The sequence below is a fragment of the Trachypithecus francoisi genome, unplaced genomic scaffold, assembly GCF_009764315.1.
Source record: "Trachypithecus francoisi isolate TF-2019V2 unplaced genomic scaffold, Tfra_2.0 Lachesis_group13, whole genome shotgun sequence".
NCBI lineage: Eukaryota > Metazoa > Chordata > Mammalia > Primates > Cercopithecidae > Trachypithecus > Trachypithecus francoisi.
The window spans coordinates 18,331,345-18,357,886 of NW_022681458.1; the positions used below are offsets into that span (position 1 = coordinate 18,331,345).

Sequence of the window (26,542 nt, forward strand, 5' to 3'; positions counted from 1 at the left end):
AGTACCCCATTTCCAGGGACTAAAGTCTGTATTAGTAATCTATTGGTATATAACAAATTAATCCAGAGTATTAGTAGTCTGTTGCTGTGTAGCAAATTACCGCAGTACTTAGGAGTGTAAAACAAGCCTTTATTATTTTACGAAATTTCTGAGAGACAGGAATCAGGGAGTGGCTTAGGTAGGTGGTCTGGCTTTGGGTCTCACCATGTTGCAATCTAGCTGCCAGCTGGGGTTGCTGTCATTTCAAGGCTTGATTGGGCTGGAGACTCTGCTTCCAGACTCACTCATGTGATTGCTCCAGACCTCAGTTCACACAAAGAGCATGACTACAAGGAGGCTGGGATCATGGAACGGGCTGTCTTGGAGGCTGGGTACCTGTTACTACCTGCCCTAGTTAATGATAGCCCCACCCAGTTTTTCCCCCAAACCAGAGATCCAGGAGTCATCCTAGACTCCTTCTACACACTCCCTATTCCTACCTCCCATCATTTGGCCATTGAGCATTTTATATTCCACGTCCTTAATGTTTTTCATATTAATCCCTTCTTCCTCATTCTTGGTGGTGCTGCTTTAAATGAAGCCTTCACTATATCGCATCTGTACTATTGCAGTAGACTCCCTGCTCCAATCCATCCTCTCACTCTGCGAGCAGTCTTTAGAATGCAGATAATCATGTTTTTGCCCAGCTGAAGAATCCCTTCAGTGTAATTCTCCATTGCCTGTCTGTAAGAAAGAGGGCAAATCGTTAGTTGACCTCTTTCTCCTTGTTCTATCATATCTTCTCCTGGTATGAACTTTATGTTTCATCCATTGTTGAACTACTTAAGAGTGTCCAAATTTGCCATGCTATTTCACTCCCCATGATCTCTGCCTGATGAACTCATCCTTTCTGTGAAAGTTTAGCCGACCGTAAGTGGAACTGATTACTTCTTTTGTGCCAGCCCTGTACCTTGTACTTAACATAGTCATATTTATTTACACATCTGGCTTCTTTACCAGATGAAGAAGTAGTTAAGGCAGGAATTGTGTTTTATTTATCTTTGTAACCCTGGTACCTAGTACAGTGCCTGGTATAAGGTGGGTACTCAGTACATAGATGTTAAATTGAAATTTAGTGTCTGAATCAGGAATCTTAAGACCAGTTTTCACTAGAATGCGCTGCTAATGATGTTTTGTGTTCAATTTTTGGTAATATGAGAACCCTGAAAAGCTAAACAGTAGGATATAATATTAAAATAAGGAAGAGAACTTATTTTATTTATTGCTTATAAGCTATTAATTATTGTAGACTCACTATGTCTCAGGGTACTATGCCAGGTCCATTTTATGCATTATCATTTAAATGTTTTCAATAGTACCATGCCATAATGGCTGTGAAATACCATCTTATAGATGACGCAGCTATAATGTTGACACGAGATACCAAGAAAGTTTACATAAGGTGCCAAGCTCTCAGATCTCATAAGTGGGATAGAATTCAAACTGATTGACTTGGCTTCAAAGCCGAAAGTGTCAGGCCGCCTCAGACCAGTTTACATGATAGGACTTACGTGACATTCTGTTGTGTGAGATCTGTGATTTGGAGCCTGCTTTATATCTGATCTCTACTTAACAGGTGTTTTTTTTTCCTAGGTATATGCAAACTTCTCAGTGCAGGTAACCTAAACTACAGTTGATATTAGCATAGGTTAATCAAGCCTTGAATAGTTTTTTCTTTTTTTATCTTAAACTTTTTTGGCCCAGCTTTTTTTTTTTTTTTTTAAGTTTTTGGTACAGAGTTTCGCTCTTGTCGCCCATGCTGGAGTGCAATGGCATGATCTTGGCTCACTGCAACCTCCGCCTCCCAGGTTCAAGCAATTCTCCTGCTTCAGCCTCCCAAGTAGCTGGGATTACAGGCATGCACCACCATGCCTGACTAATTTTGTATTTTTAGTAGAGACAGGGTTTCACCATGTTGGCCAGGCTGGTTTCAAACTCCTGACCTCAGGTGATTCACCCACATCGGCCTCCCAAAGTACTGGGATTATAGGCGTGAGCCACCGCACCTGGCCTGTTTGTTTTTAAATGATGAACATGATGCCTGATATTTGGTAGTATGGTTGGTGTAAAGCAATTAATAATAAGAAAATGCAATTTGTATGTAGTTTTCACTTATGCTGAACGAAGTAAAATTAACCATCTCCTTTTTTATTTTCCTAGCTGACGAAGAATTTGACGAACTATGTTTTGAATTTGGTCTGGAACTTGATGAAATTGTATGTATTGGATATTTGTCTATTTTTCAAAGATTGTGTGCATAAGCTTATTTTTCAGGGGTGTGCTGTATTTCATCTTTATTACTTATAGTTAGACTAAGATGATAACATTTGTGGGCCGTGATTTCTGTGTTCAGAGGGCTAAGCTCCAGTTCTGTCTGTTGCTTTGACTAAAATCTCAAAAGGGGTTCATGCCTTATTCCATCTACAATCACCTTGTTATCAGACTCATGCTGTGGAAATTGATAGAATGTGTTAGATAACCCCAGTATGAAAGTAAGCTCCTTCCTTTGACAAATTAATCACAGAAAGGGACCAAGAAGCAGTAGAAATGTTGCTTCAACCAGAGTTGCCCTGCCTCCTTCTCCTCTAGCGCCTCCTCCTTCACCTCCTCTGCCCCCATCGCCTTCCTCCGTGCCTCTTCAACCAGCACTAATGCATTACTATACACTGATCTTGTAAAATGAGCTCATAGTTTTTAAGGTCTTGCTTATAAAAATGAGGAAGCGTTTTCTTTGACTTTTGATTGTATAATGATTAAAATATTTTTAAAAATTAAGTCTGGGCTATACATTTTAATATTGTTAACAATGATTATCTATTAAGGACATACTTTAATTTAAAAAGTACTTTTCTGGTAGTTAGTGTTATTTTTTTCCTAAGCCTTCTATCTTCACCTATTCAGTGTTTTTATAACACTACCTTAGGTGTAAAGTTAAAAAATCTTCAGGCTAAAAAATTGTACATTGTCTTATTTTTCCTGCTGCCTTACTAATGTTACAGAAAGATCATCTTTATACTATCAATATTTGTATACTTGAGAAATTGGCTGAGATTTCTGTAGTTTATAAGTTACTATTAGTAATTTTACTATACCTTAGAATTAGGTGTGAAGTTATGTGATATCTAAGAGTGTTGGACTGGATATTAGATAATTTGAGTTCTAGTTCTAACATTTACTAGCTGTGTAACTGTGGATAATTACTTTGCCTGTCTGGACCCTACAGTCCAGACGAGTCTCTCTGGGCCTCCTTTTCACTTGTGAAATAAGGGGTTTGGATTAGATGATCTTTATGGTTTTCTTTTTTGACTCTGAAATTTATATAGTTTTTAATTTCTGTAAAATTTTTGTTGGGTAGCACTGACAACTCCAGTCTTTACATATGGTCATTTTATGAGTTGAGATGCTGAAACTGAAAGAAGCTGTAAGCTTCTGTGTCTCTCTTTTTTTTTTTTTTGCAAAGGAGTTAGATCTTTTTTTACAGCAGTTCCTCCTTATCCACAGTTTTTTGCTTCCACAGTTTTAGTTACCTGCAGCAAACTGTGGTTTGAAAATAGGTGAGTATAGTGCAATAAGAAATTCTGAGACAGAGACTGCATTCACATAACTCTTATTATAGTATATTATTTAATTGTTCTATTTTATTATTAGTTGTTAATCTCTTACTGTGCCTAATTTGTAAATTAAACTTTCTCATAGGTATGTATGTGTAGGAAGAAACATGGTATATGTAACGTTTAGTCCTCTCCAAGGTTTCAGGCATCCACTGGGGAGCTTGCAACATATCCCCTGTGGATAAGGGGTGCTGCTGAAAAATGAATGCAGATGCCTTCGTTTCTCTGGTTATTGTATTATCTTCTCTGTATAGAGATCCCTTTTGAGATCTGCCATCTCCTGGGAGGTGACTCAGCTTTCTTCACTATTTAAACAGTAATTTTATTAACCCCTTTGATTGAACGTTGTTTAAACTCGAATTCTTCCTCTCCTCTTTTTGCCTCTTCCCCTTCTTTTCTTTTCCCCCCTTTTGCTTCTTCCTCCTCCTCTTCATTCTCTTGTTTTTCATTTTTCATTTTCCCTAATTTAAAAAATTTTTCTTCTAAGTTTGAGATGCCCAAGGTAGATGTTTTTTGGAGCCCAGCACCACCTTACACAGCCCCAGCATTGCATAGACTCCTGTGGTTCCTTGGGTGGGACTTTGGCACATAATACTCAGTGGCCAGAAGTGAATTCCTCTGCATACTGTGCAAATGTGGATATAATTCTTAATTTGGTCAAAAATTTGAACTACTTATATTGTGGCAGTGGGAGGGCATCATGTAAAACAAAAATCATTACATATTTTGATAGAAATCCATCAGTTATTTTAGCAGGTTGTTGGTGGAAATAGTAGGAATTCGGGTTAAGTGGAGCTTCCAAATAATTAAAAGGTAACATTAACAGTTGGAATATAACTTTTAATCATTTCGAGTGAAAATTTCTTAAATCTTTTTACAGTTCCCTGCTCTAGTAAACATAAGGAATGGAGTATAACTTCTCTGCAGTGGTTATGTTTAAGACAGTCTGTTGCTCTGCTGTAGTATGGTGGTTGAAATATTCTAAACTCTTTACCACTGCATTCAGCGTGGTTCTAGTGGTGTTTCTTCCATCATCTCCCTCTTGGTTGCCTTAATTCTGCCTCACTATCCCTTTGCTATCACTAGTTTGCTTCCCATTGCACCTATTATCCCTTTTAATTTTCACCGGTGTCTGATGGTCTCTGAATGTTTTTTGTTTTTACGCTGTCCCTCTCATTGTCATGTGGACTTGGGTGCCCACAGGATTTAAGTTTTAGAGTCATCCTATAAGAAAGTGTGTTTCTTTTATTTAGTGAATCATCTTTCTTTTACCCCTCTGACACTTTTGTTGTTACTTTATGTACTTGGTGATGTTTTCATTTTTTTAGCTTGAGATGGGAAAACTTTTTCTGTAAAGGGCCAGATAGTAAATATTTTAGGCTTTGTAGGCTCTGTAGTCTGTGTTTCAACTCAGCTATTGCAGTGTGTAAGTTGCAGTAGGTAACAGGTAAACGAATGGGTCTGTCTGTGTTCCAATAAATCTTTATCAAGTATCAGGTATCATTTGGCCAGGGGGCCATTGCTGGTGGACCTTTGTTTAGATGGATTTCTGCTGTTCTGGGGAGATTGAGGATGCCAGATATGCGAACTCAGTTAAAGTTGAAGTATTTTTCTGTCTGCTATGATTATAACACTTAATATTGTCATGTTGTTTTTGTCATGGATATAAAAATCCCGTGTTCTTGTAGAAAATATGTATAATGTAGTTACTGCCTTATAGGGCTGACAACTTTTACTTTTTAAAGAGAATTTAAATTATTTAATTTTATCATTACTTTTTGGCTTGTTTTAGACATCTGAGAAGGAAATAATAAGTAAAGAACAAGGTCATGTAAAGGCAGCAGGAGCCTCTGATGTTGTTCTTTACAAAATTGACGTCCCTGCCAATAGATATGATCTCCTGTGTCTGGAAGGATTGGTTCGAGGACTTCAGGTCTTCAAAGAAAGGTAAGGAAATATGTTCCTTAAAGACTTTGCTAAGTTGGATTTTCTTTCTTTCCTTGTCATCAGCAGACGTGTTTAAATTTCTAGAAAAAAGCTTGTACAGGCACACAGCTTTAACTCTCAGCAGAGGGTTGATTTGAGGATTAGATTAATGTAGATTGTAGCCATTTGAAAATTTCCATGAAAATCTGAGTCATAGCCATTCATTTTTGGGAGCCTATTTTAAAACTGGTGGTTAATGCTTTTATGGCATCTTAAAAAATTCTTTAGCAGGTGTGTGTGATTTCCCTCCATCATCTAATTGGAATGAGTAGTTTGCTAGATGTGTTAAAGGTTGAGAGGAAATGGAGAGCTGGCAATATCCTTACATTATGAGTTCTAAGGAACCTCAGGAGTGAAGCCTCCTAACTGGAAAACCAAAGACCTTATGACGGCTCCGTGATCTTGAGCAAGTTCGTTGGCTGCTCTAGTTTCAATTTCCTAATCTATAATGAAGAAGATTTATAAGGCCCCTTCCAACTTTTCATTTAATAAAGATAGAGGGGCTGGACATGGTGGCTCGTGCCCGTAATCTCAGAACTTCAGGAGGCCGAGGCTGGTAGATCACTTGAGGTCAGGAGTTCAAGACCAGCCTGGCCAACATGGTGAAACCCTATCTCTACTAAAAATACAAAAATTAGCTGGGTATAGTGGTGTGCACCTGTAATCCCAGATACTCAGGAGGCTGAGGCACGAGAATTGCTTGAACCCAGGAGGTGGAGGTTGCAGTGAGTCGAGATTTGCGCCACTGCACTCCAGCTTGGGCAGCAGAGGGAGACTCCATTGCAAAAAAAAAAAAAAAAAAAAAAAAGAGAGATAGAGGGTAACGAATATATAAAGTGAAAAAATAACAGCTATTAAAAATTAATTGTTTTTGTTTACTTCTACGTTATCTGGTGCAAAAGAATAAGAGTTCTAACTGATGGGCTAGATTCTGAAATTGTGAGGATTTAGGTGAGTGATGGGTATTGGTGAAATGATGATAATTAGTCATTAGGTTAAGGATGTTTAAAATTTTGGAGTTGACTCGGTTGGTTTCCTACAGGACAATCAGATGCTTTTATTTTAGGATCAAGGATAACTCCTGAGAGTTCATTTCCCAACCCTACCCAATGAGAATCTGTATTTTTACCAGTCACCTTGTGATTTTTATGATCAGACAGAATTAGGAAAGCAACTTAAAATGTTTTCTACTTAAAGTGAGTCCATGGACAAGTAGCATCTGAATCACCTGAGAACTTACTAGAAATGCAGTCTTAGTTGCCACCCAACACCTGTTAATCAGAATCTGTGGTTTAACAAACTTCCCAGTTAATTGTAAGCACATTGAAATCTGAGAAGCACTGCCTTAAAACAGTAGTTCCCAAGTTCTCCCTATGATAAGAGTTCCCTAGGGATGCCTTCAAATTGCACCATTTACCAAATCTTTGTCTTGACTTATTTTATCATCTGGTAATAGTAGGTCCAGATAGAACCAGGGAATCTGTATTTTCCATAAGCTCTGTTTTTTCCTGGAAGCTCAGAATCTCATGGTTAGAATAACTATCATAACTTAAAGGTTATCAAAAAAATAAAATAAAATAACTTAAAGGTTATCTAATCCAGTCCCTCAGCTGATGTTGAAATGCTCCTTAAACAATTGCTCAGTTAACGGTTTGTAGCTTCTGCTGGGATGCTAGTGATAGGAAATACATTACTATGAAGCATCTTATGTCATTTTTAGACAATTTTAAATGTTAAAAAGTTTGTTAGTTTTTATTTTTATTTTTATTTTATTTTTTATTTTTAGTGTTCAGCCAAAATTTGACTTGCCCTATTGATTAGGGCAATTCAACCCATTGCCCTAATTCATTTTGTATACTTCCCATATATAGCATAGAATGTAATTATTTTATGTAATGTCTTGATTAATTGTGAGTAAGTTCATTTAAATATTATTTTAGGATAAAGGCTCCAGTGTATAAACGGGTAATGCCTGATGGAAAAATCCAGAAATTGATTATCACAGAAGAGGTAATAAGGATAAATTCTTACTTTTCCTTAAAATATTTTCTTTTGTATATGTCTGTATAAGGTGGGGAGGAAAAAGAAACAAGACTTACTCTCTTTTGAGACACGGTCTGGCTCCATTGCCCAGGCGGGAGTGCAGTGGTGCAGTCTTGGCTCACTGTAACCTCTGCTTCCCAGGCTCAAGTGATCCTCCCACCTCAGCCTCCTGAGTAGTTGGGAGTATAGGCACACGCCACCACACCCGGCTAATTTTTTGTGTTTTTTAGAAACGGGGTTTCACCATGTTGCCCAGGCTGGTCTCAAATTCCTGAGCTCAAAGGATCCTTCCTCTGCAGCCCCCTAAAGTGCTGAGATTACAGGTGTGAGCCTCTGTGCCTGGCCCAAAGCTTACCCTTCTAAAAAATGTGATTTTCTTTGATCATTTGCTAAAATGAGTATATACTTAGCCACTAGCTCTTAAAAAATTTTTTTTAACCTGGGAATGCAAAAGAACAAAGCCTTTGCTTTCCATAAATAGTTTTGGATAATAATATCCAATGCATGTTTAAAACACATTTGCAACATAATTGTTTAAATTGTGGAATGTTAATGAAATTTTAAAAGATTTTAAACTTTTCAGAGGGGTTGTTTTGGTAAAAATATGAATTATGAGCAAACTTTTTCTCAATTATTTAATACATTTTCAGAAATCTTACTGAAATAAAAATTCTGTGAAGGTAGTGACTTTGTCTCTAGTTTACCACTTTATTACTTGTTGACTGAATAAATTAATACATGCTTGTTTGAATGAAAATGTATGCCAGTGGCAAGAGTGCAGCTGCCTTCCTGTTACACGATATTACAAAGAAAAACCTTACTGTTTGCTATCTCTAATGATATTATGAATTTCAGACAGCTAAGATACGTCCTTTTGCGGTAGCAGCAGTTCTCCGTAATATAAAGTTTACTAAAGATCGATATGATAGCTTCATTGAACTTCAGGAAAAATTACATCAGAATATTTGCAGGTTTGTGGTTGCATTTTTCTTTCTTCCTTGTCTTCCCCTTTCCCTCTGCCTCCCTATCTCCTTTCCATCCTGATCCCTCACCCTCTTCTCTCTTGCCACTTCTGCCCTCTTTCTATCTCTCCTTCCTTTCTTCCTCTGCAGATTTTTTACAAAGCATTTCTAAATTAATAGTATGTGACAGATTATGAGGATTTAACTTGGCTTTAGCAGATACCTGTTACTGCTTGTAGATGGCATATGCATGAAGAAACAGGAGGTATATTTTGAATATTGTATAGAGAAGAATTATCTAGTCCTAGAGACTTCCCTGCTTTTTGTTGTTGTTTTGGTTCAGATCAGCAGTGGATTATACTACTAAGTATAAACCATGATAATGAAGTACGATGTATCATTTTTAAAATGGAAATAAAATTTTGGCTTATTCTCACTTTTTGAGTGAGAATAATTATAAATTGACAGAACTTGAGTTTAAGTGACTAAATTTTACTTATTCCGTCTTTACATTACTATGCATAATTTCCTGCACAGCTCCCTTTAGGGCAATGATCTTCAAACCTATATAATTTCTGAACTCCTAAAGGTCAGTGAAGGTAACAATGGTAATCCTTGAACTCATTTAAGTATTTTAGAATCCTAATGGAAACTGTATACTTACTAATGATGACAAACCTCAGACTTCAGCTAACATATTAAGCTTATTTATGTTGGTTTTGAAATAGATCAACATAAGTTACTGCATGTTGATACAAAGGTATGATTAATAGTTATATATGTCTCAAAAATAGAAAAAGAATTTTTACTTTTTTATTTTTTGTGTGTGAGATCTGCTGCAATTATTTGCTAGTAATTGTAGTTTAGTAAACTATAGAGCCTAGGAGGGGTCTATGTGTATGGGAATGGGCTAGGGATGGGATAGAGGGAAAACTATAGGCATTTTCTGCTATGGTGAAAAACATCTTTGTGTATGTGGTGGAAGCAACATTTTTTTTTCAGATTCCAAATAACGTTTATTCCCAGTCCTTTTATATAGAAGAGTTTATATGTCAGCTTGCTAATATGTCATTATTCAGCAAAACAATAACAATTTAAATATAATTTCCAAACTAAGAACACAATACAAGATTTCTGACAAGTATAGGTATAACTTAAGTGGTTGAGCTAGATTATCTGCTCTGGCTCTATTATCTTATTTATTTTAAGAAGCTGTTTTAATCTAAACAGACTTTTTTTCATTTAACTTTAAGCTCTGTTTTATTTGGTACTTCTGGAAATCATGTGCTTTTTCTAAGGGGAAGAATTGAACACATCCTAATACTTTGGTGTGCCAGAGTTCTTTTCTGTCAGTAAATCCTAATTAACCTCTTTAATGAGCTTTGGAAGTTTATGTATTTCAAGGAATATATTGATATTGTCTAAGTTATTAAATTTATTGACAAAGTTGTTCATAATGTTTCCTGTGGTATCTGTAGTGATGTCACCTCTTTTATTTCTCTGTCTTCTCTCTTGTTTTTTCCTTTGATCAGTGTGGCTAGAGGTTTATCAGTTTTATTGACCTTTTTCTTTCTTTCTTTCTTTGTTTTGAGACAGAGTTTTGCTCTGTTGTCCAGGCTGGAGTCCAGTGGCATGATCATCTCATTGTAACCTCAAAACTCCTGTGCTGAAGTGATCCTCCTGCCTCAGCCTCCTAAGTAGCTGGAACTACAAGCAGGAGCCACCACACCTGGCTAATTTTTTAATTTTTTGTAGAGATAGGGGTCTTGCTTTGTTGTCCAGGCTGGCCTTATAGACTTTAAGTGATCCTCCTGTCTCAGCCTCCCAAAGTGCCAGGGTTACAGGAATGAACCACTCGTTTTATTGATCTTTCAAAGAATGAACTTTTGGTTTCATTGATTCTTCTCTTATTTTTTCCTCTATTTTTATTGATTAAGCTTCTTTTTTAGGCTAATTAGTCCCTACTGCTGAGGCAAGACCCTTTTGCCTACTGTATCCATTGCTACATGAGCAGTGAAGTTTTACTCTGTGTGCACATGGAGTACTGCTTCCTCTAATTCCCTTGAATAATTCTTTCCTGGCCTTGGGTGGTTTTCTCAGCTGCATGTTCTGATCAATACTGAGCTCACCAGTACTTGAGTGGGACCCTCTGCATATCTTCAGAGTTCTCTCTGTGTGTAGCTCTCTGCTTTTCTCTGGGACTCTGCCCACCTTGGCCTTCCCAAACTCTCAGCTATGTTTCTTGCTCTCAGGGAGTCTCCTGGGCTCCACTGGGCCCTCTTTCCTGCCCTATAGTCAGGGCTCATCTCACTTGTTTCCTGTGTCTCAGGGATTGCTGCCCTTCATTGCCTGCTGTTAGGTGCCATAAAAACTATTGCTCCGTACATTTTGCTCTTCGGTTGTTTCAGGCAAGAGTAAATCTAGTGTGTTACTCTGTCTTGGCTTGAAGTGCCTAGTGAGTCTTTTACTTCAGTTATTTTACTTTTCATCTCTGCAATCCACTGCTTTTAAAAAAAAATAGTTCCTTCTTTTCTGCAGATATTTCCTCATCTATTTATTATGTGTATGTTCTTCCATAATTCTTGAACATTTTTTAGTAGCGGCTTTAAAATCTGTGTGGCAGTATCAGAATCTGGGGCATCTTAGTGTTGGTTTCTATAGACTGGGTTTGTCTGGAGTAAGAGTCATGTGTTCCATATTTCTCATGTCCATTGCCTTTTGATGCATATAGAATATCATATTAGGGAAGAGTCTTGACTTTGCTGTGTTTCTCTGAAGAGTGGTTTTTGTTCTTTCAGACAAAGACTTGAATACTTAGCTAGATTCAGACTCAGCAGTGGTTCAGTTTTCTGCTCAGTTCTTTCAGCTTTCAGTTGCTGCTCTTTTATAGCAGGACTTTGAAATTTTTACCATTATGTTAGATAAAATCTTGATTTCTGAATATTTTTGGTTTTTTCATATCTTACTATATTTAGAGTGTTAATCTTTTTCCTGTACATATGTTATAAACCTTTTTTGTGTTTTTTAACTTTTGGTTTCTTTTGGATATGTAAGATTTTTAATTTGGGTATAGTTTTCAGTTTTTCTGTATGACTTAGATTTTATGACCTACTTAAGAAGCAGTTCCCTACTCTATAGTTTTAAGCATATTCTTCTATATTTTCTTATCTTTTTGTTTTGTTTTGTTTTTGAGACAGGGTCTCACGCTGTTGCCCAGTCTGGACTACAGTGGCGCAATCACAGCTCACTGCAGCCTTGACCTCCCTGGCTCAAGTGATTCTCCTACCTCAGCCTCCCAAGTGGCTGAGACCACAAGTGTGTGGCACCATAGCCAGCTAATTTTTATATTTTTTGTGGAGTTGGAGTCTCACCATGTTGCCCAGGCTGGTCTTGAACTCTTGGGCTCAAGCAGTCTTCCTGCCTTGGCCTCCTAAAGTGTTGAGATTTCCGGCATGAGCCACCTCGCCTGGCCTGTATATTTCCTTGGAATAATTTTTGTGGTGTCTTTTTTATGTGTGCCTGTATGTTTGCCTTTTGCTTTTCACAATGCTTAGGTCTTTGATTCATCTGGAATTATGTTTTTTTTGTTGCTGATTTGAAGTTGAAATTTTGGTGATGTTTTGAGGTGCTGTTTTAGGATTAAGGGACCAATATTAACATCTAAGAAAACAGACTTTCTTACCTGTGCATTTGTCCATTATTAATTTACCTACATTTATTGAACCATGTATATTTTATCCTATGATAGTTCTGGGTTTATTATCTTCTGTAAGCATATGACTCATTGAGGAAAGTAACACTCCCTTATTGCCTGTTAACATTTCTTTTCAACTTTATTTATTAAAGTTCTAGTTCACCAGTCCTGCAGTCCTAGAAGTTGACCAAAATTTAATATTAAGCATTTTAAACTAATTTTAGTGCACATACATTTTAAACTAAAGAATGTTAAGAACACAAGTTTTGACCAAGTTCCTCTTTTCAAATTGACTGTTAGAAAGCCAAACTTGTGACCTTTCCTGGTAAGACTTAGGCCTTTAGATTCTAATTCAGAATTAACATTTCCTGGCTCAGTTTTACATCCCTACTTCTATTGCTTTTTCTCCTATTTTGTAGCTTGCTGTAATTTCCTAAAATTACCTTAAATCCTTTGTGGATAAACTGTAGAACAAGTGAAATGAATACCTTTTGAACTTTCCTTATACATTAAAGTAAACTTGAACTGTAATTCAGAGCTCTTAAAATTAAATTTTTTCCACAACTAAAGTAATGCAGCTATGTGATAAAATTTAGGATAATATAGAAAAGCCAAAAACCTCACAATTTGGTAGTTCATTCTAATTTATTAAAACATGTTTACTTGAGTATATCAAGAAGAAATAGGTTGAAAGAGGTAAAGGAAATGCTAACTTTGAAGATATCTTAGAAACAGTATTTGGGAAAACATAATGGCAAGGAATTTTCTTCAGCTCCTGAAATCATGTGTTTCGTGTAGTTTTGTGATTTCTCAGTATTCTTAATGGTTGTAAGAATTTGTTCGTTATATGCCACTAATGGTGCCATGTAGTAGCAATATGCTGTTTCAGGGAGGTATCTGAAATAATTTAAAAAATATGTAGTCTGTGTTTATGTTATCTTTAGAATTTATACTTTAGAATATTCAAACCTGTCTCATTCTCCTCCTTTCCTTTCCTCCCTCCTTCTCCCTCACCCTCTCCACAATTAGGAAAAGAGCGTTGGTTGCTATTGGCACCCATGATTTGGACACTTTGTCAGGCCCATTTACTTATACTGCAAAACGTCCTTCAGATATCAAATTCAAGCCTCTAAATAAGACCAAGGAGTATACAGCCTGTGAACTGATGAACATATACAAGGTAAATATTCTTTTTGATTATGCAGCAGCTTTGCAAAAATCATGAAATTCCATCAAAGTCAAGCCTTGCAACTAGGGAAATGTAATGAATACTTCTAAAAAATTACAGTGTCTGGGCTCCAACCTAGAGATAGTGATTCATCTGATCTAGAGTGGGAACGTAGTTTTATTTTATTTATTGTTACATTTTTAACCTCTGATATGATTTCAGTGTACTGCTAGGGTTGAGAACCACTGAAGTAGACCGTACCACATTGTAATCTGCAGTTGAAACTCATGCAAGTCTAAAGAACAGTAAGACTTAGCTAGTGTTTTTTGTGGGAAATACTGTTACAAGCTGTCTATCTCCCATTATTTAGAAGTCCAGCAGCGAAAATGAATTCAGTAGTCACTTTGGATTGTATTTAACAAGTAGAAAAAATAGTTGTCATTTAGAAAAAGCAGTGTCATCCTTGCCCTGATTTGCAAGTGACTTCTTCCGATTTATCTAAATAGTTTTGTCATGGTTTATGTTTCCTTTGAAATGATTCAGGCATACCAGTGCAAATCTGTTTTCATTCTCGAGAAATGACTCAATTATGTGCATTGAATATTGGAATATTAATTTATATTAGAAAATCTTATAAATTTAGAACTTTCTTTAATTTGGGTCTGTTTTAATGTTTTTCTGACTTTTCCCCTCCTTTTTTTCTTTTTTTTGAGACGGAATTTCGCTCTTGTTGCCTAGGCTGGAGTGCAATGGCGCAATCTCAGCTCACCGCAACCTCCACCTCCTGGGTTCAGGTGATTCTCCTGCCTCAGCCTTCCGAGTAGCTGGGATTACAGACATGTGCCACCATGCCCAGCTAATTTTGTATTTTTAGCAGAGATGGGGTTTCTCCATGTTGGTCAGGCTGGTCTTGAACTCCTGACCTCAGGTGATCCACCCGCCTCAACCTCCCAAAGTGCTGGGATTACAGGCATGAACCACCGTGCCTGGCATTCCCTTCTTTTTAAATATTAGGTCAGTATGTAAACTATAGTGATAGAAATAAAAAAAAAAACAACTAATTTTATTTGACTTAATTTGTTTTCAGACTGATAATCACCTTAAACATTATTTACATATCATTGACAATAAACCCCTGTATCCAGTTATCTATGATAGCAATGGTGTCGTCCTTTCAATGCCTCCCATCATCAATGGTGAGTTATTTTATAAACATTACAGATCTGTGCTGTTTCCTTTTAATCCTCAACATTTCTCTAGAATTCTCAATAGACTTGGCTAAATCAAATTCAAATAACTCATAATCTGAGTATCTCAGGTCTTTTGTAGATTCTAATCATTCTTTTCATCATTTATTCAACAACATTTTACTGGTGATTCTTACGTAATTTATAATATGTTCATACACTTATAAATATGTTCTGATGCTAGGCTTTGGGTTCTGTTATATTTCTCCCAAGGTTATTGATGTTTTGGTTTTAGCAGGTAATTCACTTGGTTAAACTCAAAGTCAAACTCTGTCATGTCTGTAGTTTTTTTTCTTCTGTGTGTTTTTTTTTTTATTTTGAGACAGGCTCTTGCTCTGTCACCCAGGCTGGAGTGCAGTGGTGCAGTCATGGCTCAGTGCAACCTTAAACTCCTGGGCTCAAGCGATCCTCCCACCTTGGCCTCCCAAAGCCCTGGGATTATAGATGTGAGCTGTCATGCCTGGTCTTGCCTAGTTATATAGTTAAACAAAAACTTTTAATTTAAATTTTGCTCTCTTAATTCCTTTCTGGCCGGGCGCGGTGGCTCAAGCCTGTAATCCCAGCACTTTGGGAGGCCGAGACGGGCGGATCACGAGGTCAGGAGATCGAGACCATCCTGGCTAACACGGTGAAACCCCGTCTCTACTAAAAATACAAAAAACTAGCCGGGCGAGGTGGCGGGCGCCTATAGTCCCAGCTACTCCGGAGGCTGAGGCAGGAGAATGGCGTAAAACCCGGGAGGCGGAGCTTGCAGTGAGCTGAGATCCGGCCACTGCACTCCAGCCCGGGCGAAAGAGCAAGACTCCGTCTCAAAAAAAAAAAAAAATTCCTTTCTGAAGGCTATTTTTATGAGACAGTTTGATTGTATTTATAAAATTTAATGATGTCTGAGACATGGATGTTTGCCTTTCTGGAGGTAAGAAGGAGGCTTAGCTGATTTGCTATAAGAAGAAGCTTCTTCTCAAGATCTTGGACCCTAGCAGTTACAGCAGTTAAGAACATGGGCCCCAGAGTTAACCAGATCTAGACCCAAATCCTAGCCTTGCTGCTCGTGATCATAGTCAAATAATTTAATCTCTCTAAACTTAGTTTCTTGCCAGCAATTACATCATGGGGTTGTGGTAAAGATTAGAGGAGACAACCTGTGTTAAGTGCTTGGCATAGCACCTGACACGTTGTGTGCATTCAGTAAAGGCCTGTTAATTATCTTATTTTTACTCTTCAACTTGCAGTGGGAGCTTTAAATAAAAATTGTTTATCCCTTTGCTCTTAAGGTGTTAGGTTTTTTTGTTTGTTTGTTTGTTTGTTTGTTTTTTGAGACAGAGATTTGCTCTTGTTGCCCAGGCTGGAGTGCCATTGCACCATGTCATGCCATTGCACCATCTCAGCTCACCGCTACCTCTGCCTCCTGGGTTCAAGTGATTCTCCTGCCTCAGCCTCCCAAGTAGCTGGGATTAAAGGCATGTGCCACCATGCCTGGCTAATTTTGTATTTTTAGTAGAGAAGGGGTTTCTCTGTGTTGGTCAGGCTGGTCTCGAATGCCTAACCTCAGGTGATCTGCCCACCTCGGCCTCCCAAAGTGCTGGGATTACAGGTGTGAGCCACTGCCCCTGGCCAAGGTGTTAGTTTTTAATATGTTTTACATTTAAAATGTAGTTTCTGTTTTGTTGAGCTTAATAGTGCACTTCTATTTCTAAAACTAGTTATTTTGTTGTTATTGTTTTGTGTTCATTGCAGGGGATCATTCCAGAATAACAGTAAATACTAGAAATATTTTTATTGAATGCACAGGAACTGACTTTACTAAGGTAAATAAAACTTTTACTCAATTTTTATATGATCAGATGGGAGATTTTATTTCCGGCCCAAGACTAAATGACTAAAGTTAAAATACGTGCATTTTGTAGGTGGGAACATGTTTTAGAAATTTAGACAATTAAAAAGATAGAGATATTCTACACTTTGGTTATGATGCTTTCATTAATTCAACAAATGTTTAGTGAACACCGAATGTCTTTCCAGTGCCAGGAATTTAATAATGAGTTACATGTTTCTTCACTTGAAAGAACTCCTAGGGGGAGAGTTCAGTCATATACATAACTATAAAACAACGTGGAATGAGTACTGTAGTGAGATCCATATAAATTGTTTATCTAGTTGACTTAATTTGTATGTGGAGTAATTTGGTACCTTTGTGTACTTGGTAAAAGCTAAAAAAAAAAAAAAAGAAAAAAACGAACTGGGGTGAAGAAGCTTTATTTAGTAAATTGATAAATGGTTTATGCACACAAAATTATCTAGACCATAATTCTTCACCCACTTTTAGTCAGTTTATCTACTGGATTGGATTGCTATGAAAGCTTTTCTATGACATATGATCTCTTTACATATGTTAAATGAGGTGGCAGTTAAAGAATTGAAGAAAGGTAACCTCAAATGGCAGGAGAAGGCTGGAGTATAGAAATAGGGCAAATAAATGGTATTCATGTACATCTTATAGGATTAAAGCCCATTGTAAGGTATTTCATTTATAACTTTTATGTACTCCTTGCCTTCAGAAATATTGTCAGGATAATACAGCTTTAACATTAAGTTCAGCTTTAATATTAATTTTTTAAAAGAAATTTAATTCATGCATTTACAGACCTTGAATGTCTTTCCTGAAGTCTGTATATATAGGAATGAAATATATATATAAGAGGAAAGCATATATTCCAATAAGGTCACTGTATTTTTTTTCTGAGAATTTTTTTTGAAATAGAAAAATTATTTAACAAATCGATATGGTCTTTACTACATGCCAATGTATTTAATCTTCATAAGAACCAGACAAGATAGGAACTTCCATTATCTCCTTAACAGGTAAGAAAAGTGGCTTGCCCAATGTCATACTACTAGTAAGTGCTAGCCAGGATTCAAGCAGTCTGGCTTCAGAGACTTAGGAGATTGTTAAGATTTATTCCAGTAATTAACCATTTGTCTCTGTTAAAGCCCAGTGAACCTGAGGTTGGGGGTAGTGGGGGAACGAAACGATTGGTCTCAGTCATGGATTATAACTGTCAGAGAACTGCATAAACGCAGAACACCTAAAGATAAGGCGAGGCCTATCTTGCTTTTGTTCCACTTCCTTTCCTAAAATGTATATGTAAAGGTCCATTAGATGTTTGGAGACACAATTATATTAAATATTTATTCATTTCCATCTGAGTGAAGAGAATATATTTATAGATTACTATAATACTTGCTTTGCTTTTCTTTGCAGGCAAAAATAGTTCTTGATATTATTGTCACCATGTTCAGTGAATACTGTGAAAATCAATTTACGTAAGTTCATCCAGCACCTTTATTGATGGCCCATTGTTCTGAAGGCAAGGCTTTGTGCTAAATATAAAGATAGGCCAGGTGCGGTGGCTCACACCTATAATCCCAGCACTTTGGGAGGCTGAGGCGGGAGGATTGCTTGAACCCAGGAGTTCAAGACCAGCCTGGGAAACATAGGAAGATGCCATATCTACAAAAAATTAAAAAATTGCTTGGGTTTGGTGGCTTGCTTCTGTGGTCCCAGCTACTGGGGAGACTGAGACAGGAGGATTGCTTGATTCTGGGAGGTCAAGGCTGCTGTGAGCTGTGTTTGTGCCACTGCAATCGAGACTCGATCATAGAACGAGACACTGTCTTAAAAAAAAATGAATAAACAAATAAATATAAAGATTAAAAATGTGGTTCCTATGACTAGAACATATAATCTGTTCAGGGAGATAAGACATATGCATAAATATTGGATAAAGTCATAAGCATTAAGTACTTTAAAAAGTTTTGGTGATATTCTGGTTGTTTATAAGGGCAAGTTACTGCCAGCTAATACAATCTGAGAAGGCTTCATGGAGGCAATGAAGTTTAAGCTGTGTTTGGGGATCACTGGATTTGAGAATATATAGTTGGAAGAACAGCAAAAGAACAGCTAGAGGTAGAGAGGCATATGTAAGAGCAAAGCATATATCCCATATCGGTAAGATTACTGTATTTTTTTCCAAAGCATATTTTTAGTTTAAAAAGCTGTTTAACAAATCTGTATGATCCTTAATACTAGCATCATCGTTTATTCTAGAATATTAATATAATTGAAAACAAATATATAACTGTAGAAAGCATGATTGAAATTATATGGGCAGTATCAGTTTTTTTTTCAATTGATTTTCATTTCAGTGATTCTGTCAGTTTTATTGTGTAACACACTGCCCTGGTAAAGCCTAGAATGTGTGTGTCAGTATTGGCAAGGAGTCCCTGTAGGATGCATGCTTTGCAGTACTGGGAAATAAACCTTTAAAGGAGGTGGTGCCTGAAAAGGACATCGGAGCCCTAGGAGATGAAACGGTAGAGTAATATTGTATATAGCAAGATCAATCCAAACAGTGTTGGAATGCGATAGATGGAATATGTTGAGACTGTAGTTGTAGCTGAAATGAAAGATTTGATAACCATACACATGTCTATAATTTATGGCACATTTTTTTCTGAAGTATTTTATTTCTGACTTTTGTTTTCAGGGTCGAAGCTGCTGAGGTGGTTTTTCCTAATGGAAAATCATCTACCTTTCCAGTAAGTGCTTAAGAAATGACTTCATGATTATGACAACAATACTAATAATAATGGCTATAGAGCACTCATGTTCTGTCTATCCGTCCCCTACCTACCCACCCTTGTGCCAGGTGCTATACTATGTGCATTACATGGATTTAGTCCTCACAATCGTCCTGTGAGGGTAGGTGCTATTATTAGGCTTTTTCCAGATGGAGTCCCTGAGACCTTGAGATGTTAAATACCTTGCTTATCATTTTTAAGTGGTAGAGCTAGAATCTAAATTCAGACAGTTTGACTGCAGCTGTCAACACGCAACATTATACACCAACATTGTGTGGTCATAATTCCTCTGATTTATTCTCCTGTTAATTAGTTAACTGAGTAGTTTTTTAAAAAATGTTTTTATTCTTTAATTGGCACATAATAATTGTACATATTTATGGGGTACAGTGTGATGTTTCAATACATGTATATAATATGTAATGATAAAATCATGGTAGTTGGTATATCCATCATATCAGACATTTACTGTTTTGTTGTGTTGGGAACATTCATAGTCTGGTCCTCTATATTTGAAAATATACAATAAATTTTTGTTAATTATATTATAGCATCCTACAGTGCTGTAGAACAATAGAACTTATTAAATAAGTAATTTATAGTCTCACTCCTTTTAAGATTACTCAACCCTCCGAACGTAGTCTGTTCACACTTGAATTAACAGTTGCTGAAGGCCATCACTGTAACTAATAAATAATTTCAAATGTATTATTAAGACTAATTTAGTAGTAAGCACACAGTTATTGTCAAGACATAAGATCTTGGTAAAAAATCTAAACCAGTATTATTCCTGGGGGGTTTTGTCCCCCCCATCCAAGTGACTTGACATAAAGATAACTGTTCTAAAACATAACAGTATTACAGTCACTTTGTGGTTCTCATACAGTGAGAGCATTCTTTGATGAGCTTTTTCTTCCCCTTTGAATCTTTCACTATTCCCTTGTCATTTATAAAGTAAATCACAGCCTAAAATGGTTTCTGCTATTTAAATAGCTTTTACAGTAGATGAAATCTGCTAAGATCAAAACCTCCCATTCCAGAAGACATTAACATTTAACATCATATTTTATTCTAAGCATTAATTATACTTCAAAATACACATATAACTGTATGAAGCATAACTGAAATCATATAGGCAATATTTTTAAAAGTTGATTCAGATTTAAGTATCTATTATAAGTTAGCTTTTGTTATTTAACAAACTACCCCCAAGACTTAGTGGCTTAAAACAACAACCATTTATTTATCTCATGATTCTCTTGGTCACTACAGTGGTTTTCCTGGTCTGAGCAAGTTTGGCTAATCTCTGCAGGGCTTACCCATATGTAGTCAGTTGACTGGTTGGCTAGCAACTGGATGATCTGGGATGGCCTCACTCATGTCTGCTTCTTGGCAGTGGAGTCAACAACTCCCGTGTCCCTCATCATACAGCAGGCTAGCCTGGGCTTTTTTACTTGGGGTTGCAGGGTTCCTAGCAGCGAGAGAGCATGCCCAGTGCCCAGGTGTTTTTCAAATATTATTATGTTGGCCAAAGCCAGTCATGTGGCTAGATATGATGGGTGGAGAAATAGATGCCATCTCCTGATTGGAAGATTGGCAGTGTCACATTGCAAGGCCATGGATACAGAGAGGGGGGAAATTTGTGGCCATTTTTACAGTTTACGACAGTAGCAATTGGGATTAGTTGGAGATAGCTTTTTAAATGGTTTTAAAATTATGTCAGAGAAGTTTTTTTTCCTTCTTTTTTTTTTTTTTGAGGAGTCTCGCTCTGTTGCCCAGGCTGGAGTGCAGTGGCGTGATCTCGGCTCACTGCAAGCTCCGCCTCCCAGGTTCATGCCATTCTCCTGCCTCAGCCTCCCGAGTAGCTGGGACTACAGGTGCCCATCACCACACCCAGCTAATTTTTTTTTGTATTTTTAGTTGAGACGGGGTTTCACCATGTTAGCCAGGATGGTCTCGATCTCCTGACCTTGTGATCCGCCTGCCTCGGCCTCCTGAAGTGCTGGGATTACAGATGTGAGCCACCACGCCCAACCTCTTTTTAATATGAAGATTTGTCAAGTGTTAATGAAAGTGGTTGTCTATTTTTGGGAAGAAAATGAGAAATATATTTTAATATTTGGTTCACTCTTCTCCTCATGTGGATAATCCCTTAAAGTCATTTATTTGTAATATAGAGATCTTTTGTAAATTTGAAATGATAGACTTTCTGAAAAGGAGTACTACATGAGTGTTTTGGCATTTGTTCATTTATTTCCTCCTAAACTTAAATTAGAACAGCTTTTATTAGGGAAGGATCCTCTGGGGGAAACTGATTCTCTCTCACATGATAGCATCTTTTCTTAAACTCTTTGAAAGTTTTTGTGTTTTGTAATTTCATAGAAAAGTATAAAGTTTTAAAGTAAGAGAACTAGAGGAGATAAGTTGTCAGTAGTCAGACAGACTAATGGTGTGTGCTTTGGAATAGGTTGTCTTAATTTGTTTATTAATTCATTAATTTGTTCATTAGTTACTTTTTTTTTTTTTTTTTGAGATGGAGTCTTGCTCTGTTACCCAGGCTGGGGTGCAGTGGCACCATCTCAGCTCACTGCAACCTCCGCCTCCTGGGTTCAAGCGATTCTCCTGCCTCAGCCTCCCGAGTAGCTGGGATTACAGGCTTGTGCCACCACGCCCGGCTAGTTTTTGTATTTTTAGTAGAGATGGGGTTTTACTATGTTGGCCAGGCTGGTCTCAAACTCCTGACCTCAGGTGATCCACCCGCCTTGACCTCCCAAAGTGCTGGGATTACAGGCATGAGCCACCACGCTCAGCCATTTGTTACTACTTACATGCATGCATTCACTCATCAAATATATATACCAAATGCTTATTATCTGATAATCATTTTCTAAACACTGGGCATATAGCAGGACTTGGACTTGGCAGTTTACTATTATGACCTGGAACTAGTTATTCACCTAAAATTCAAATTCCTTACCTGTCAAATGAGAATACTAATAGCATTTGTTGAGAGAATTAAGTAAGATTATCTTAAAAATGTATCTTGTACTGTTCAGCTCATAATAACTATTTAGTTCATAGTAACTATTGAGAAAAGTGACTTACTACTTTGTAATCTTTACCTCGTGCCTCCCAAACCCTGCAGTGCATTCTCATCACCTGGGGATTTTGAAAACGTGCAGATTGGGCTTCAGTAGCTCTGGTGCCACTGCCACTAGCTATCAAGACCTGCAGTCAGCCTTTCTCATGAGCACTTAGGTGATGGTGGTGCTCTGAGATGCTCTTAGGTCTACTCTGAGGACTGCATTTTGTGTAGCAAGGTTCTGGACCATTGCCCTTACTTGAATCAAAACAGGTTTTTAAATTTATGACCTTTTTGCTAGTGACATGTTATACTTTTGAGAGTAATTGAGTGATAAGAAATATTCATAAGGACATTTCCAAAGGTGTTGAAAAGCCTGGGTTTTTATGTGTGTGTATTCTCACGTCACTAATATGGTGGAGTTACATGCTGTCTGAAGAAGACTGAGTACCAAATTCATTAGATGCTCCTACCCCTATTGCCTTCTGGAGCAGATTGGTAGCCAGGACATCATTGCATTTCCCCACCTGGAAATTGTAAGAAAAGAATATCTTCATCATGCTCTTAGACTTAGTATGATGAACATTGTGACATTGGAATTATTCTTTCTTGCTCATATCCATCTGCTTCCATAGGACAAGACTGAAAATCTTTCGTAGGGTTCATAAACATCTTTGGAATGATGTAGCACAGCAGTGTTTTACCGTGGGGAATGGGGATTGACTATCTGAAAGGGAAAAATGTTTGGCATTTTATATTATTTCCAGGCAGTGCAAACTGTCTAGCAAGTAGGATGTTCACGTATTAATCTAATGTAACAAATTCATACCTCATAATACTGTTTTTGAAACATCAAGTTTATTCTCAATCTGTGGCTCTAAGGACAATTTCTTGGGAACGTAAGCGAACTGCAATAATGACTAATTTAATGGAAAAGAGTCTAAAGCTGTATCTGATGGGAAATGATTTACTTTTTAAACTCTTTCTCTTTAAGGAATTAGCTTACCGAAAGGAGATGGTGAGAGCTGACCTCATTAACAAAAAAGTTGGAATCAGGTATGCTCACTTAATTCAAGAACAAAGTACATATATGACTTAATTTTTTCTTGCGATCCTTCAGAGTCGGTTCCGGAATGATAAAACATCAGTTAACATGTCTGGTTTCTGATAGAACTCAAAAAGAAAGATTATTATTTCAGCTAGTAGCATATGTTGAAACACAATGCAAACATTACAGAATAATCCAATGAAGTTTATGGTTTGTTCATTCCTTTTTCAGAGAAACTCCAGAAAATCTTGCCAAACTTCTGACAAGGATGTATTTAAAATCAGAAGTCATAGGTGACGGGAATCAGATTGAGATTGAAATCCCTCCAACCAGAGCTGACATTATCCATGCATGTGATATTGTAGAAGATGCAGCTATTGCTTATGGATATAACAACATTCAGATGACTCTCCCGAAAACTTACACCATAGCTAATCAAGTAAGATTGCACCCTTAAATAAACACTCCTTATTGTTAGAAACTGATTATCGAATGCCAGGAAGGCTTCGAGAAAACAGAACGTAGGAATCAAGCAGTATTTGGACATGCTCTGCAATGAGAGGCATTTGCTATGGAGAGGATACAAAACAGATGCCCAAATGATTAGAGTAAGTTGAAAACCTGTGGTGACTAGTTCTTTGAAGAAAGACAGGTTTCAAGTTTGGAGCCCTTGTTGAATCTCTCAGAGGTTCATTTTCTCAACTTGGGCCTGAAGGCAGAAGCTGTGTGTGGGAGAGATGGAAGTGGGGGTGGTTTGTACATCTGTGTAAAAGCAGAGGGGTGGCAGAACGGTGGGGAGGGAGGAGGTAATATTGGTAGGGGAATGGTGGCATTAGCAGTACGTTAGTAAGGGTGAAAAGGTTTTTAATCTTTTAAACATTTTTATTAAAAAAATTATTTAATGACATGTTCTGTATAAATCTACCTTTTAAAAAACAAGAAATATTGAGGTGAAATCAAATGGATCCTTTTTTTTTCAGTTTCCTCTTAATAAGCTCACTGAACTTCTCAGATATGACATGGCAGCCGCTGGCTTCACTGAAGTGCTTACCTTTGCCCTGGTACGTCTTACATGCTTTTTCTGCCCAGCTGATTGTTTACTTAGACTCTCTGAATTATTTTTTCTATGATTCTTTATAAGAATTTATAAAATCTAGACTGTTAGAACTTGCAGATTCTGGAAGAAAACCTTTGTTACTTGAGATTATACAATTCCTGGTAAAGTAATGTTGAAGCTTTTCTTTTTACAGCCACAAAAGAAAATGAAGGCCTAGAAAAAAATACCTTAAATGACAGATGACAAAGTATTTTATAGTTTGATGTGAGTGTTGAGAGTTCACAATGTATTTCATAACCAAATTTATTAAGTTAGAATATTTGGTCTTAATTTGGTTATGGCTGTGCCCACTAGATGCTGCCCTGGGTAAAGGCTTGTGGACTGTTCCACATTAAATTAATTTCTTTGTCTTTGAACATGTTCACAAACATTTGCTTTGAGTTGAAAAGCTGACATAAAAGGCCGAAATCAGGAAATGACTTTTATTACAAAATCAGAAGGAAATCTCCCTCCCCCACCAGATTGACCATATGAAAGAATAAATGTGTATGCAATTTGTAGTTCCATTTTTCCCTCTTGCTGAGCATTTTTGCGGTGCCTACAATGTAGTTCTTCAGCATTCAAGTATGTTTAATCTGTGAGGGGAAAGGAAGCTACTTCTTTTTCTCCTCTGCAACTCAGCCCTAGCCCTGAAATTCTCAATCTTTTATGTTATTTAAGGGACCCTACTTCTAGTTTGCTTAATACTTGGATTTTTCTGATTCAGCAGTCATTCATTCAACATTTGTTGAGCATTTATTATATGTCAGGCACTGCACCAATGAGGAGGCCTGAGGCTGAGAGAGGATAAGTACGTAGCACATTTTACACGGATAGCAGGAGAACTGCTGTGTTCCTGGCCACCATACTTGCATGATCTCGTTGTATCATGAGCAGAGTCCTGACCTTTGGCCTCCTAGAACAGTGCTTTTCCGTGGTCTCATACCGTGTACGCTAGGTCTGTACAATGCCATGTCATTCATCTGTGTACATATATATACACACATTTGTAGTTGTGAGCATCCACGATTTCATGTAAAATGAAATACCAAAAATAACATTGAGAAATATATTTTTATTTTTTAAAACATATGAGTGTCATAGGAATACATCTTATTTTAAAGGACTCATACTTTAACCATGTAGAGTAAACCATAACAGTTCTCTTCCTCACTTCGAATCCTCTTTTCTTCCCCAGAAACAACTGCTGTTAAAACTTGGATATGCATTTTTCCCTGCCCTTTTATATTAGTGGTGCAGTTTAATTTTGTAACCTTGGAGCCTCACGTGTCTTTAGAGGAGCACAAAGGCTGAGTCTTGACTAGTGGCTTCTCTGCAGGGAATGTTTACCCTGTGCCAAGGGCTTTGTGTACATGATTCCATTTCTTCTCAGTATACGCCTGTGAAGTAGGCGTTCCTGTCTTTCACAGAAGTTAATTTAAGTAACTTGTCCTACGACATGGCTGTGGATCAGGGATTCCCGCCCATGCCTGTCTGCATCCAAGGCCTGTGACTGAACTGTCACACCAGGGATGTTAGAAACAGTCTGTTCAGCTGTCCAAAGTCACTTTAATACATTCATTGTTTATCACTGGGGGGAAGAGAAGGGGTGAGCTCCTAGAGAGTTTCAGATTTGTACTAAATTTTCCTGTAGGAATTTTAACATTAAAGATGTTTATAAAGATGTTTATAGGTAAGCCTAATCACTAAGCAAAGATGTCTATGTTGTTAAATCCAGTTTTGCACAAGAGTAACAGCCATTATTTTTTTCTGAAACCTAGTCCCTGACTTTCCAAGTGTAAATAATTCACATTTCATCATAATGATTTTTGCTATGTCTGCATAGTAGTTGTGTAGTTGTAATATATTCTTTTAAATTGGCTCACTTTTAAGTTGGCTTATGTACTTCAGCCTTGTTATAGGAA

General features: G+C 37.2%; 1 protein-coding gene across 1 annotated transcript in view; it reads left to right on the forward strand.

Moving 5' to 3' along the window:
* FARSB (phenylalanyl-tRNA synthetase subunit beta) overlaps positions 1-26,542 on the forward strand; it is an 83,511-nt gene that overhangs the window by 5,106 nt on the left and 51,863 nt on the right. The window contains exons 2-13 of the mRNA XM_033230066.1: positions 2,200-2,255; positions 5,443-5,597; positions 7,577-7,646; positions 8,535-8,650; positions 13,365-13,515; positions 14,591-14,699; positions 16,488-16,558; positions 18,013-18,074; positions 19,298-19,349; positions 23,468-23,529; positions 23,753-23,960; positions 24,502-24,582. Of these exons, the coding sequence (XP_033085957.1) occupies positions 2,200-2,255; positions 5,443-5,597; positions 7,577-7,646; positions 8,535-8,650; positions 13,365-13,515; positions 14,591-14,699; positions 16,488-16,558; positions 18,013-18,074; positions 19,298-19,349; positions 23,468-23,529; positions 23,753-23,960; positions 24,502-24,582 (1,193 nt within the window). The remainder of the gene's footprint in view (positions 1-2,199; positions 2,256-5,442; positions 5,598-7,576; positions 7,647-8,534; positions 8,651-13,364; positions 13,516-14,590; positions 14,700-16,487; positions 16,559-18,012; positions 18,075-19,297; positions 19,350-23,467; positions 23,530-23,752; positions 23,961-24,501; positions 24,583-26,542) is intronic.